Genomic DNA, 13,794 nt, shown 5'->3' with positions numbered 1-13,794 from the left:
ACCTGTACCAGCACTGATGATCTTTATAAGATGCAAGTCTGGCCTGTCTGTCTTCTGCTAAGCGCTCAGTAGGAAACATCCAGACTCCTGGAAAGGCTCACCAGGTTCCCCCAGAATCTGATCCCTGGCCCCATCTCCTGCCTCATCTCACGTTCTCTGCTCCCGAATCTTTGCTGCAGCCACACCAAACTGCCAGCCCGTCACACTCTATTTCTTGTTCAGTAGGCTTCTGGGGACATGGTGGAATTTAATAGCTTCAGGTGGTAAAGGTTTAGTTCTCAGCAAGCATCCTGAACCATTGTGACTGGGCACACTGGGGACAGGAGGGCACCCCAATGTGCTGAAAAGCCTCAGAAATGGTGAGACAGCAGGACCTGGTACCTGTCCGTTGTCACCGGCTCTGTCCATGGTTATTTCGGAGCTCAGGAGTTTCTGGCTCGGGCAATAAGCAAGCACTCTCCTGGCCAACATCAGCCTCCTGCCGGTGGCAGGACTGCTCAAGACCTCCTGAACTGCCATCAAGTCACACAGCCAGCCCCCACCCACCTCTCTTCTTTCCCATCACCTCTTGTGCCACCACCCCCACTGTCCCTTCTTAGCAGCCCTACCGGCTGCTCTCCAGTCTCTTGGTGCCTCTCACGAGCCTTTTGAGTGGCCATGTGATGCTGCTCCCTGCATCCCCTGGGACCAAGGGATGGGCGTCAACAAGTCTTGGCCAATGGAAACAGCCAGGTCCTACAGAAGTCCAGTTTCTCCACCCTTTCTGTCTGTATTAGCCAGGGCTGCCATGACAAAGTGCCACAAACCCGGTGGCTGAAAGCTCAGAAATGTATTGTCTCTCAGTTCTGGAAGCTAGTAGTCCAGAAAAGATGTTGGCAGAGTTGGCTCCTTCTGAGGGGTGTGAGGAAAGGGTCTGCTCAAGGCTTCCCTCCTTGGCTTGTCAATGGCCATCCCCATGTTCGTTGGCATTGTCCCTGTATGTGTGTCTGTCCTAAATTTCCCCTTTTCATGAGGACACCAGTCACACTGGATTAGAGCCCGCCAGTGACCATTTTAACTTGACGACCTTAACTTAACTCAAGTCTCTGCCTCCAAATAAAGGCACATTCTAAGGTACTGGGATTAGGGCTTCAAGGTCGGGTTTTGGGGAACACAGTCCACCCCATCTCTGCTGTCGCTTCTCTGTCTGTTTTGAGTCACAGCGTCAGCAGCCCTGGGATTCCAGAACTCATCCTAAGAACTAAGGCAGCGACCGGACCTGCATTCCGGCCCGAGCGCTGTCACCAGCTGTTCTTTGCCCTTGAACCATCGTTGCTTTATTTCTCTGAGCTGGTTTCTGAAACCAAAATGGAGGAGGCCGTTCCTGCTTTACCTGCTTCTCAGAGCTTCTGTGAACATCCGATAAGACAGTGAATATAATAGCCTCGTGAAAAACTAAGTACCCCACTTTTGTACTAATATCACTGTACTATCAGTATGATTACTAGTAAGAAGACAGGAATCCTCAGGCTAGAAAAAGCCCACCCTCACCCTCTGACACTGAAGGAAAACCATTCTGTTTATGAAGCCATCCCTTTTTGTTCCTCCCAAGAGGAAATCTCACAGTTCCCAGACTCCAGTTCAGATGAATTACAGCGTACGTTCACTCCACACCGTCCTCACCTAACCCATCCACTGTGCCACGTCTAAGCCCCCTGGATTTCTTTCTGGCCTGGATAGAGGAGAACTGATTGTTACCCAATATTTTTCAGTTGACCCCTTCTATTACGTCAGACTTGTCCTGATCACTCACCACGTGCCAGGTGCTGTGCTTGGAATGAGGGTCTCTGAGCCCAAAAAGGCATCAACCTCGCCCGTCTGTTGCTCCCAGTCTAGAGGCCAGGAGCCCTGGTGCAAAGCGGCCTTCTTCCTGAGAAACATACCCCTTCCCAGGAAGCGCTTCCTAACCTTGGTTCTCCTCAGACAGTGCCTTTCACACCCTCCTCACAGTAGCCTTAGCCTTCTTGGCTGTGAACTGTCCCTTAAGCCAGGCTGACTCCATTCGTGTTAGTATCTTCCACGGGTGACTTCGGTGCATCTGGTGGTCCTGCTAGGGATTCATGCTCATCCAAAGGCTGCAGCCCCAGCGTCTATGCGGAGAAGACCTCATCACCCTGCTGTTCTCGAATGGGTATCTAGGACCTGATTCCACCCTCGGTCCCATGCAGTGTGACAAGAGAGGTGGCAGTCTGGTGGCTGGTCTAGCTCCCGAATGAAGGATTCTTGTTCTTTCCGTCACATCATCTCTCCCCTGGTAGCCCGGTTGATCTGGCTGAGGGGAGTTTTCCCAAGTCTAAACCACTAGTTCCTGCTCCCCCCAGTTTCTCTCTGGTCAGTATGTTTGACAGCGCTGTCTTCCCCACCTGTGTTTGCAGATTCTCCTGCCCTCCCCCACTTCAGCCCCTGGCACGCTTCCTTGTGTGGACCCAGGGACCTCTAATTTAGCTCTGCGAATCTCTCCTAAGAACACCCCAAATTTTCCTATATGGAGAGCTAGCTAATCCTCATTTCACTAACCCCCCAACCTGCTCGTCCTTGCAAAGATCCCAGTGGCTTCTCCCCACTTCTCAGTAAAGGCTCAGTCAGAGAGCCTCTCACTTAATAAATTTCTGCAGTGTGCTTATTAGAGCCTTGTAATGCAGCCACCTAAATAATTAAGACTAACCCACACGTGTCAAATTAAATGAGCCAAATACATTGAGAGATTGCCTCGTACTCCATTTCTTTTATTAATCAGTTTTTTTAAAAAGAAGAAAAAAAACCTCTCTTCCTGCTCATTTGCAAAAATCAAACATGGTCCATAAGACTCTTTCTTGCAATAACTGTGAGGACGTGTAGCCTCTTTCCTCGGGCGAGCCCCTTGGGGGGCTCATTGTGTGACATAGGGTGGGGAGGAAGGGGTTGGGGTGGCCGAGACAGCCATTGTAGATAACAGAGAGTCAACAGGTTGTCTAGTCTCTAAATCTTTAGTAGAGTCATGCCCCCTCCATTTTCCTGAGCGTTTAGGGGACTGTGCAGGAAGCCCAGCAGGAAATCCATCCAGCATCCTTTCTGCCCCAACTCTTCAGTGCTCCCCTGGGCTCAGTGCGAGAACCCAAGCTCCCTTTCTCATTAGGAGCCGCTGCTGATGGGCCTCAGATGGGCATAAGAAGGCATTGGAAGATATAATAGGAATCATCAGCAATTGTATCGCTCTGAGGATGAACAATACGTGTGCAATTACGATGGGCTGGTTAACGCGGCCTGTCGTCAGCATGTTGAGGTTTCAATACAGAACAGGCAAGGGGCTATTGTTTGCTGCAGCTCAGCGCCTCCTCTCAGCTTGAGCTTAGCTTCCGCTGGCTCCCTCCTGGCTCACTGCATTCCTGCCTCTTGAAGGTGGTTGTTAGAAAGAATCCACAAATACAGTAAGTAAACATCAAAGGGGCTTTGATCCGCACGGCCCTCAACAGAGCAGGAGCCCCTGAAGAAAGGGCCAAGGCCTTGGATGAGGGAACTTAACATCGCCAATTTGGGCGCCTGAGATGTAAGGCTGTTTGAAGTGAGGGCGGTTTGGCCATGCCTTCAGACAAGCGAGCGAGCGTGGAGGGAGAGGAAGAGAAGTGAGTGCCTTTGGAAAAGGCACGCTCAGATCTGCTTCTCTGCTCTTTACTGATAGTCAATAAACCCCTTTAAAGAATCAGAAGATCAAAGCCGGCGACCTCCCTGGGCCATGGCATTCTGCCACCGCCCACCACGCTTTGTTTATCTCTGGGGCAAGAACCCCCAAGCTTGACTTATCTGGGTCTCTTGGGCCCTTTCATCCTGCTGCCCGCGGAGGCTGGGCCTGGGCAACAAGTGGTGGGTGGGGAGATCGGGAGGAGAATGAGCCCACCCCTCTAAACTCACAGCCTGGATGCCGACTGGCTGGGGCTCCGAGAAACACCCAGGGTCGTGGGAGAAGCTACTGTGACACACCATTCAGTGGGACCCTCCTTCTCTAAGAAACCGATGGAGGGAGTAGCTGGGCACCTGGAAAGCTGGCAAAGCCGGGGAGGATCGGCAGTCACTTCCCCCAGAAGTCATATCCATTTACCCAGTTTTTGGCAGCTGCCACATTTGTATGACTTCAAAGCAAAGACATGGGGACAGGGAGTCTAAAATAATCACGGGCAGTCATTTAACATCTTTGAACTTCAATTTTCTCATCTGCATAATATGAATAGTAATAACCGATCTGCCTACCCCATTCGGTGGTTGTGAGGGTCAAAAGAGAAACTTGGTGTGGTTTTATTGCTTCAGAACCCGTAAAATGCTTAAGACAAATCAGGAGTGAAGGAGAAATAGCGGAGAGGGAACCTTGGCTGGCCGAGAAGCTCCAGTCCAATGCTCACACACAATGGGCACTGATTTACAAAATATCCCCGGGGTGGGGGAAATGCTCTCTTGCGTTTGCTACCTAGAATTGTCGTTCTAACTTGCTTTACCATTGGGTCAAAGTCTTGAGGGACCAGAGTCTAAGTCTTATGTCCCTTAGCCGTCCCAACTCCTGTGTTCCACACTGAGTCTGCACCCCGTAAGGGCCTAATGATGATGCTGAATTGTGCCTGAATATAAGGATGCACAGAGATCCCCAGTCCTGGAAATTCACTCTCTACCTGTACCGTGGCCCCTGTGTCTTCCCCCAGATTCACCCAATCACTTCTTCACCCGCTGTCTGGTTGTACTGCTCCATCCTGGACACCACTGGCTGGACCCTGCCTCTTCTCTGGGCCTGATCACAATCCTGGGATATATAGGGCCTCGTTAACCTAGAGAGGAATGGTTGTGAGCATGGGCTGTGGAGGCAGACTGCCTGGGTTCAAACTCTTGGCTCCATCATCTACTAGGTCTTTCAGCTGAGGCTGCCTACTTAATATGTCCGTACAGGAAATAATATAAAATGGGGATAACAATGGTATATACCTCATAAGGTTGTGAGAATCAAATGTGGAATTATTGGCCTGCTATTATGCCTGGATCATAGTAAGTGCTTTCTAAATGTTTATTAAATAACTAAGTAGCCCTTTTATAGGAGGAACAAGCTTCACATCCCTTACAAAGAGACCTTCACTGACACCTGACCCATTCTCAGCTCACCCAGGTATGCTTTTCTTCCAGAGCTGGGCCTCCAGAAGAGAGGATGCTGTCTGGTGCTGGGCTACATGGCCAAGGACAAGTTTCGGAGAATGAATGAAGGTAAGTGAGAACCCGCCCACACTCTCGGGGGCAGTGGGGAGGGAAGGAGCCATGCTGCACAACTGTGGTATCAGGGAAGAGACCCTGGGGCATCTCAGAATGGACAGTGGACAGAGCAGTTTGGTTTCGATGCAGCTGTTCATGCAGGAATGTGGGGAAGGGCAGCTCATGCCTGAAACACTCTGTGCTGATTCATGAGCATTCTCCCTTATGCCACTCTCCCTCCTCCTTTTGTACCCTGACTTCTCTCTCTTCCCTGCCTTTTGTTCCTCACCTACCCACCCAGTGCAATTAAATTTGCTTCTATTTTTTTTTCTAATTCAGACCTCTCTGCCTTTCTCTTTAATCATTCACATTTCTTGAGTGCTTATTGAATAAATAGCACCTCACAGGGCACTTGGGAGGACACTGAAGAAGAATAAGGCAGAGCTTTTATTCTCACAGAACTTCCACTTGGAAACCTGCCCTCTTTTCCAACTCCATTGGCCCTACCTCGCCCTCTTCCTCATAGGCCGTTCTGCCTTCCTCTAGTGCTGGGTCTTTCCTCTGAGACTTGACTGGGTCACAGAAGGCTGGGGGAAGGTACTGACATTGACATGCAGGCTGGGGTGTGGAAGGAGGGCTGTCACTTACAGACCTGCTGTAATAAAGAGCCAATCCCCTCATCCCCAGCCATCTGTCTCTGTGCAGCTAATAACCCTCTCCATCAGATGCCACAGACTGTTTGTCAGGATTCAACAGTAGATAAACAATGGCTGGGGATGGAATTTATTCATTAAAGTCAGACAAATGAAGCCCTGGCTTCCCACCAGCCCAGCTTGCGGTGAGCCGAGCCCCTCCCCTCCCAAGGCCCAAGGCCCTCGTAGCCTCATTTCCATTCCAGGCATGGGAAAGGCAGCTCACCTGTACCATCTCAACCCCCAGAGTTAGACCATAGCATGGTTCCAGTGCCCTCTTTCTGTGCTTCTCTGCTGGCTCTCTTCCCAGCCTGCAGTTCAGGACACCCACACCTCCATGTGCTCCCCAGACCTAATGCCTCACCAACTATAGGCTTGTTGCCAGCACCCATCATGATGACAGTCTGACAACAGTTAGGCCAGCACAATTAAACACAGGGAGTATCGCCTTCCCCATTTTGCTGCCTGCCTGTATAAGAAGGCAACAGCATCAAGAAGCCACTTCCTACTTGTAGGAGCCCCATGGCTAAGTACAGCCAGGGTTGAGGGCTGCATTTTCTGCATCCTTCCAGTCAGCCTCCCTTCCTGACTTTTCTTTCTCAGCCTACCCCCTCCCTTTCTGCCACCACCTTCTTGAGAGTGCTAGGCAGTAACTTCTAATTTGTGGAAACTGACAGCATGCCTCTGTCCATGGTGCTGAATAGACACATTCTCTTGCTGGCAATGCTCATTAGAGAAGCTGAAATGAGGTTCACAAGGATTGGGGGAAGCTCCAAAAAGTCAGCGGCTGGGCTGGATTCAAAAGCTCAAGCTTCTAGTGTCTGACCCCAGTAGAAGGATGCTGACTCCAGATCTTGGGGGGGCCTAAAAAGAGTCTTACTTATCACGAGGCTGATGGACACAATTTGACTCCCCCTACCTTTCACAAATGGCTAAGAGAGGGTATGCAGTCAGCCTGGGCCATAACAAAATGCCACAGACTGGGTGGCTTAAACACAGAAATTTTTTTTCTCATGGTCCTGGAAGTCCAAGATCAGAGTGCCTGCATGGTCAGGTTCTGGTGAGGGCTCTCTTCCTGGTTTGCAGACAGCAACCTTCTCACTGAGTCCTCACATGGCAGAGAGAGCAAGTTCACTGGTGTCTCTTCTTATAAAGACATGAATCCTATCAGATCAAGGTTCTACCCTTAGGACTATTTAACCTTAATACTTAAAGGCCCTATCTCCAAATACAGTCACAATTAGGGGTTGGGACTTCAACATAGAAATGGAGGGTGGACATAATTCAGACCATAACAAGGAGTCTAAATACACTGGCCACAGCAGAAAGATACAGTGGCAATACTCTGAATCAGAGGTTAGGAAAATAGTAAGAAAAATAAGTGAAGCCTTAATATCTCCTTAGATATTGTTTAAGTAAAGAAGGGAGGAAGAAAGTCCAGGAGGACTAGAAGAGAACTTGGAAACAAGACCAGGACCTGATTACCTCTGAGGACACTCAGCCTTACTTTGTACAACAACTTTTCAATAGTTCTTTCTTGTTTAAAAAGGAAGGTGCCTCTTCTCTCTAAGCCCCCTCTTCAAACACACACAATCCACACAAATGGGTTATTCCTTTCAACTGATTGTGGTCAACTCAGTTAGGAATGAGAGCTCCCAGGTGCCTTACCCCAACCTATACCCTCCCCCAGTGAAGATGAATTGAGAATCAAGCAAGGTATTCAGAAAGAGAGAGGCAACAGAGGCATAGTAATGGCCAGGAGGCAACAGAGCAGCTAACCCCCCACCCCTGCCTTCCTCTCTGCATGTGGTTCTCACCCCTCCCAAATGCAGTGATACACATTCATGCTCACACACAACCACACACAGAATAGCCATTTCTCCTTCTGGATAAACAAGGAGATAAGGGGTTGGTAAGCAAGTTAAACCACCATACGTGAGAAGTTGCAACTCTCAACTAACAAAGAGGAGACAAGATGGGAGGTGGGTGAGTGGGGTAGAAGGAGAGGTGCAGGAGGTGGGTCGGCTTTGGCTCTGGAGGGGTGGAAGGCATGAGGAGGAAAGGAGGAAGGGGCCTGGTGGGGAGTGGAAGGCTCCTCGGCTCCCACTCCAGCCAGTCTTGCTACCCCAAGCACCACATTATACATTTTTTTCTATTTCTAATGCTCACATGCCCAAACTCCAACATGCCTGCAGATTAGAAAGAGCATCCGCATGGAGAGCTGTTTTATGGTTTATAATTATCTTGTACCAATACTCAAAATAATTATAACTTCCACATATTAATAATTGAACTGGAATAGCAGCTATGACATAGATCAAGAAACAGAAATCTCTGTCCACGCTGCACTATACACCTTGGTATAAACTGAATAATTGGTAAAACAGTAAAAAAAATATACATTTTTTTCTCCCAGATGCTGGAATTAGTGAGATATTGGAACAATTAGCTGCCTCGTCCATTAAAGATAAGGTGGTGATCATTATATTTCCAAATTAGAATAAACATAAAAGACCTATTGTGCTTTATTAAAGCATATTTGTTCGGTTTAACAGTGTCTAGCAGGGTGTCTGTCACCCGGGGAGAAGCAGTCCCCTATTTCATTTGTTTCCTTGTTAATTTGGTGTCTTTTTATTTTCTTTTCCCTCCACTCTCCCCACCTCGCTACATGCCCCCAAAAATAACAGCTTGGGAAGAAGCAAGAGAAAAATAATGAATGAACAACTTTATGGATCTGGGGTTTATCATAAGCTAGAGTAATCACAATTGATGCCGTTAAACTACACAAAGCAATAAAAAGAAAACACTGTTCAAAGATCATTTAAGGAGGCTTGTGATAGTTAGTGAGAGGTTTGCTCTATTTGGAAGCACGTAATAGCTTCTCTGCTAAAATCTGCAGCATTTGCAGGAATGGCGGTGGCTGGTAATACAGGGGGTGGGGGTGTGTGTGTGTGTTCTTTCCTGTTTGGACTCAACACATCTGAGGCATCAAATGGAGATATGAACCCAAATCAATGAAGGATAGACAAGAAAGGAGCAAATAAAGACAGACTAGGCATCAGAATATCAGATTTGCTTGACACAATTGTCTTCATGTGATTAAGTACATGGGTGCTTTAAGTAGAACCTGCTGGAAGGAGATCATTTATGTATTCATCAAACAGTCAATGAATACGCACCGTAAAAATAATACCCATTTTTCATAATAAGTGCCAGCCACTGTTCTAAACACGAGAGCTTTAAAGTAAGTAAGACGTAGCTCCTGCCCTCAAGCTCCCAGTAAAAACACACAGGTACATCTCAGTGTCCACAGGGACACTGTACCCGACCACTTCACCTAAATTAGAGACCCCTCTTCCCCCACCATTGTGCTCCATTGTGACAACCAGCCTATTTTCTTAGGACTAGACTGTCCCACTTCAGAGTTACCTTCAGGGAGGCAAAGACCCTGCTCCCTCCTTTCCTCCTAATCCTGGGGCCTTAGGCCAGGGTCTTGCACATAGGGAGCAATCAATCAATTCTAATGTAAGTAATTAAGTAGCACGACGAGTGACAATAGAGGAATGTACAAACTCACCCACAGGTGTAAGGTGGGTCTTGAGAAGGTGCCCAGCCAGCAGAGCGCCCTGATGTACAGCATGAGTCTCCACATCCCAGCAATTCCACAAGCCTTGCCTCTCAGTCTCTCCTCTGCTTCCAGTTCCACAGTCCCTCCTGGGAGGCCAGGACCCGGGCAGGTTAACAGAGTGGGAGGACTAGGAGTTGAGGCCACCAGGGGTTGTGTCCATCCTGTCCCCACCTGCCTTTCTTTCTCACTCCTCCTACTAGTGGGCCACCTTCTCACCTAGGGCATCCCTAGGCAGGTGTCTCCAATCAGATCTGCAAGGGGAATTGCTTTCACGGTTCCCTCCCCACACAACCCAGCATGCACACACACACACCCCATTCCCTTTCCTTCTCTAGTCCTTCCCCAGTTACCCATTTCTCCTGGAGAGCTCAGAACCACTCACCTGCCGAGCCCACATTGCTTGCCCAGGGCTGATCCTGCCCATGGGCAGGATAGGAAGCTCTCACATGGTCTCAGATGAGGGGCTCTGCCTGCCTCTCAGAAAGCCCAGTACTCTTCTATGTTAGAGCCATAAGCAACCCTACAACTCTAGTGCAACCCATCAACCCAAGGACACCCAGGGGCATCGAGGGGCTTGCCCAGGGTCAATAAGAAGTTGCTGGAAGAGCCAGGACCACAACCCAGGTCTCCTGACACCCAGTCCAGTGCTCTTAGAATTTAGAAAGAAGAGGCTGAGACCATGATCAGAGGGGGATCCCCTAACACTTTGACTTGAAAATACAGAGAAAGTGGGAGGGGCGGGGAGGAAAGTGGGTGCACAGAACACAGGAGAGGCTCAACCTGATGTGGGAGAAAATCAGGAAAGAGGTGGGGAGGGGGACACAGGCCAGGGAACACCCTTCTATGGAACCAGAAAAGTCTATGAGGCCCTAGGACTCTTGAGAAGGGTAACGCCGGGAAATGGCAGGGAGTGAGGAAGAGGATGTTCAAGGCAGGAGAGAGGAGGCAGCAAAGCCTGGCCTCCCTTCCCAGGTGTCCCTTGGAGGACGAGGTGGGCCCACCCATGAAGCTGTCCATCCTCCAACAGCGGCACCTTCTCAGGCTGCACATCTGGTGGGACCTTCAGAATCACAGTGACCGGCTGCTTCCCCCAGCGCAGTGAAGGGAGAGCAGATATGCCTCCAAGCACTGTAGCTTTCATCTTCCCAGGAAGAAACAAATGCAAGTGATTGGCAAAGGCAGCTTCTGTTCACTGGAGACCGAGCCGCTGTGGGAGGGGCTGGAGTGTCTGGGAAGGAGAAGGCGGCTGGCCCCACCCTGGGCTCTGGCTGCCCCACAGCCCCGGAGGGCGCTGTGGTCCTAGTCCAGGCTCTGCAGGCGAACATCCTCACCTCTCAGCCTGTGGGGGAGACAGCGCCTGGAGGATGAGAATCAGGCATCTTGAGCAGCTCAGAGTTCTTGGGATGGCGGGGGAGCCCACTCTCTCCTTCTGCACCCCTCTTCCTAATCCGTAAGAATGAGTCCAAAAGGTCCACTGCTTCCGGCCTGTCCCCCGTCCCCCCAGAGCTGATAAGGAGCCCAGGTGCCCCATCGGCATGTGTAGTGGAGGGGCCACAACGGACAACGTTGGATGCTGTCATCTGTAAGCCTTTGAAATGCGATGATTCAAAAACCCATCCCGGCTCTCAACATCCTGCCACACCCTGTTCTCGCTCCTCATCCCATGATTTTAAACACCTGGTCACCAAAGGAGCCAGCACTAGGAAATTCAGCAGCCTCAGAAGACGGATATGTGTCTTTTTCTATCTGTCCACTGAGAACGAATTCGGGCAAATGTCAGCTGTACCCGGGGTGGAAGGGAGGCCATCGAGCTGGCCTGTGGGACAAGCTGCACTTTTTTCAGGCCGGGGCAGCAAGAGTAGAATGGTCTGGACGTGGCCCGGGGACCTGACTCGGGAGAGAGTAGTTCTGGTGACACAGGAGCCCCTCCCCGTCTGCCTGTGCGCCCCCCCCCCCCCCCGCCGCAGTCTGGCTCACGCTCAAGGCCCGCAGTCATCTTCCTGAGACCGTCCCTTTACTGCCTGCCAGAGCCCCCGGGATGCTGGCTGATACTGTCATTTTGTTAGCTGGGGCTTTGGGGTGTGTTTTTTCTTACTTCATTTTTCTTACTGATGCGTTTTCTTCCACTGGGGCTGCAAAGCTGCTTATTTGTATAACGTCCCTGTTTATTATTTATGGCAAGACTCAGATTTCCAGGGCACTGTATGATTGTTATTTAATTCACTCGGCGCCTTGGAACAAAGGGCCCGCCGTTTCCATTCTCCTGCCACGATCTGATTGGGGATCCCAAGCTTTCACCCATGTTGGTTCCTCAGGCCATGATTCCTACTGGGAGACCTGCTTCTCTGAGGAGGACTGGGGGCCACCTAGACCGTAGACCAAGCCAAGCTCCTTCAGACTTCCTTTCCCTTCACACCCATAGCCAGTCCTCACCAAGACCTAGAAATGGTACCTGCTCAGTGTCTCTTGAATCCATCCACCTCTGTCCATCCGACGGCCACCACCCTTACCCATCGCCACCCTGCCCTCCCTGACCTGGAGTGCAGCTGTGCTCGCCTAACTGGTTCCATTGTGCCCGGCCCCTTCCCTCCCAGTTCATTTTCCTCACTTCAGCCGGAGCAATATTTCAAAGTGCAAATCCAAACGTGTACATTCCTCTTGAACATATTTCAATGGCTTTCTATTGCCGTTAGGAAAAATACCCAAATCCTTGGCATGTTTTATAAAGCTGTATGTGATCTGGTTCCTACCAACCCCTTTGGCTTCATCTTGCCCCCTTAACACTCTGTTCTCTAGAACAAACATGGGTCTTTTTTCAGCTCCTCCAACACGGCACGCTCCCGCCTGCAATATAGCCTTTGTCTACACTGGTCCCTCCTCTTGGGATAGTGGCCACATTCGCCACACGCCATCCCCAAACCCTTCACGTAGTGACTCCTGCTCATCTTTCAGATCCCAGTTCAAGTATCACTTCTCCAGTGACACCTCCTTGGAGCCACCCCTCCCATCTAGATCAAGTTCCTGTGTTACATGCTTTCACAGAACCCTATTCCTTTCCCTCTGAGGGCTTAGCTCAGTCTGCACATGGACGTTCATATTGCAGTTACTTGGCTCATGCCTGTCTCCCCTCCCAGTCTGCAAGTTCTGCTTGCTCTCTGTTGTCTCCCAGGAGCCTAGCATCATGTTTGCACAGAGTAGAAGAGTTTGAAAGAAGAGCGAGGGCAGTGAACTTTTCTGCCTCTGGTCAGTGGCTCCCAGGGTGTGGGGGCTGGACGACTTGAGAATCATAGACTCCTAGAAGAAACATCAGGAACCACTTGGAAAAGAGGAAGCCGAGACTCAGGAAAGTGACGTGGCTTACCCGGAGTAGCACAGCTGGCAAGCGATAGAGCGAATGCTTGAACCCAGGCTTCTGAGCCTAAGTCCAGCTCTCTTCCCGCTTCCCTGTGCCAAGTCCTGAATGTCTGGGCATGACAGGCTGAGCATATCCTTCAGGGAAGTCTGCCTGCTAAAAGTGGATCTGAGGCCATGTTTTGAAAGAGACAAGAAGCAAGGACCTCTGGGAAAAAAAAGAAAGGGAGGTAGGTTCTTTGATACATACATAAAACATGTCCTCTAGGAGCCCAATACTGTGCTGGGTACAGGAGCTGCTGAGGCTGGACACAGTCTTTGTCCTTAGGAACTTTGTCCTCCGCTTGGAGAGATTAGATATATTTCACATCAAGTTGATTTTGTGGTTGTTTTGTGTTTGTTTTTCTCCTTAGCTTCGCAGTTTGTATGCTTAATGTGACTTGGGAGCCACAGAAATCTAGATTCAAATCCCAGGCGTAGTCAGAGCAGGTTTAGAACCATATCATCAAAGATTCTTAAGACCAGAAGGGATCCAAGTTCCAGTCCACAACCTCTTCTGATGACGCAACATCCCTGCCAAGTACCAATGCACAAAAATACTTTTGAATACTGAGGTGCTATGCACTCATTCATTCACCAACCATGTATCGAGTGCCAGCCCTGTGCCCAGCACTGTGCTGGGCCCTTGGCATGTAAAGACGCCACCCCTGTCCCCAAGGATATCATAGCAATCACAGCACAGTGTCATAACTGCTGCAACCAGGTGTGTCCAGAGCCATGGGAACAGAGAAGGGGAATTCAGTCAAACTGTCAGCCAAGTGAATCATGCCCAAGACAGCCTCCTGGAGAAAGTGATATCTGAGCTGAGCCCTGTGAGCAAAT

At 49.9% G+C, this 13,794-nt stretch overlaps 1 protein-coding gene across 2 annotated transcripts in view; it reads left to right on the top strand.

Moving 5' to 3' along the window:
• KIRREL3 (kirre like nephrin family adhesion molecule 3) overlaps positions 1 to 13,794 on the top strand; it is a 494,261-nt gene that overhangs the window by 378,800 nt on the left and 101,667 nt on the right. For both annotated transcript variants that reach the window (XM_045521700.2, XM_010961692.3), the window contains exon 3: positions 5,179 to 5,256. In XM_045521700.2, the coding sequence (XP_045377656.1) occupies positions 5,179 to 5,256 (78 nt within the window). The remainder of the gene's footprint in view (positions 1 to 5,178; positions 5,257 to 13,794) is intronic.

The sequence above is a fragment of the Camelus bactrianus genome, chromosome 33 (assembly GCF_048773025.1).
Source record: "Camelus bactrianus isolate YW-2024 breed Bactrian camel chromosome 33, ASM4877302v1, whole genome shotgun sequence".
Lineage (NCBI taxonomy): Eukaryota > Metazoa > Chordata > Mammalia > Artiodactyla > Camelidae > Camelus > Camelus bactrianus.
This window is presented reverse-complemented; position numbering and strand designations above follow the sequence as displayed.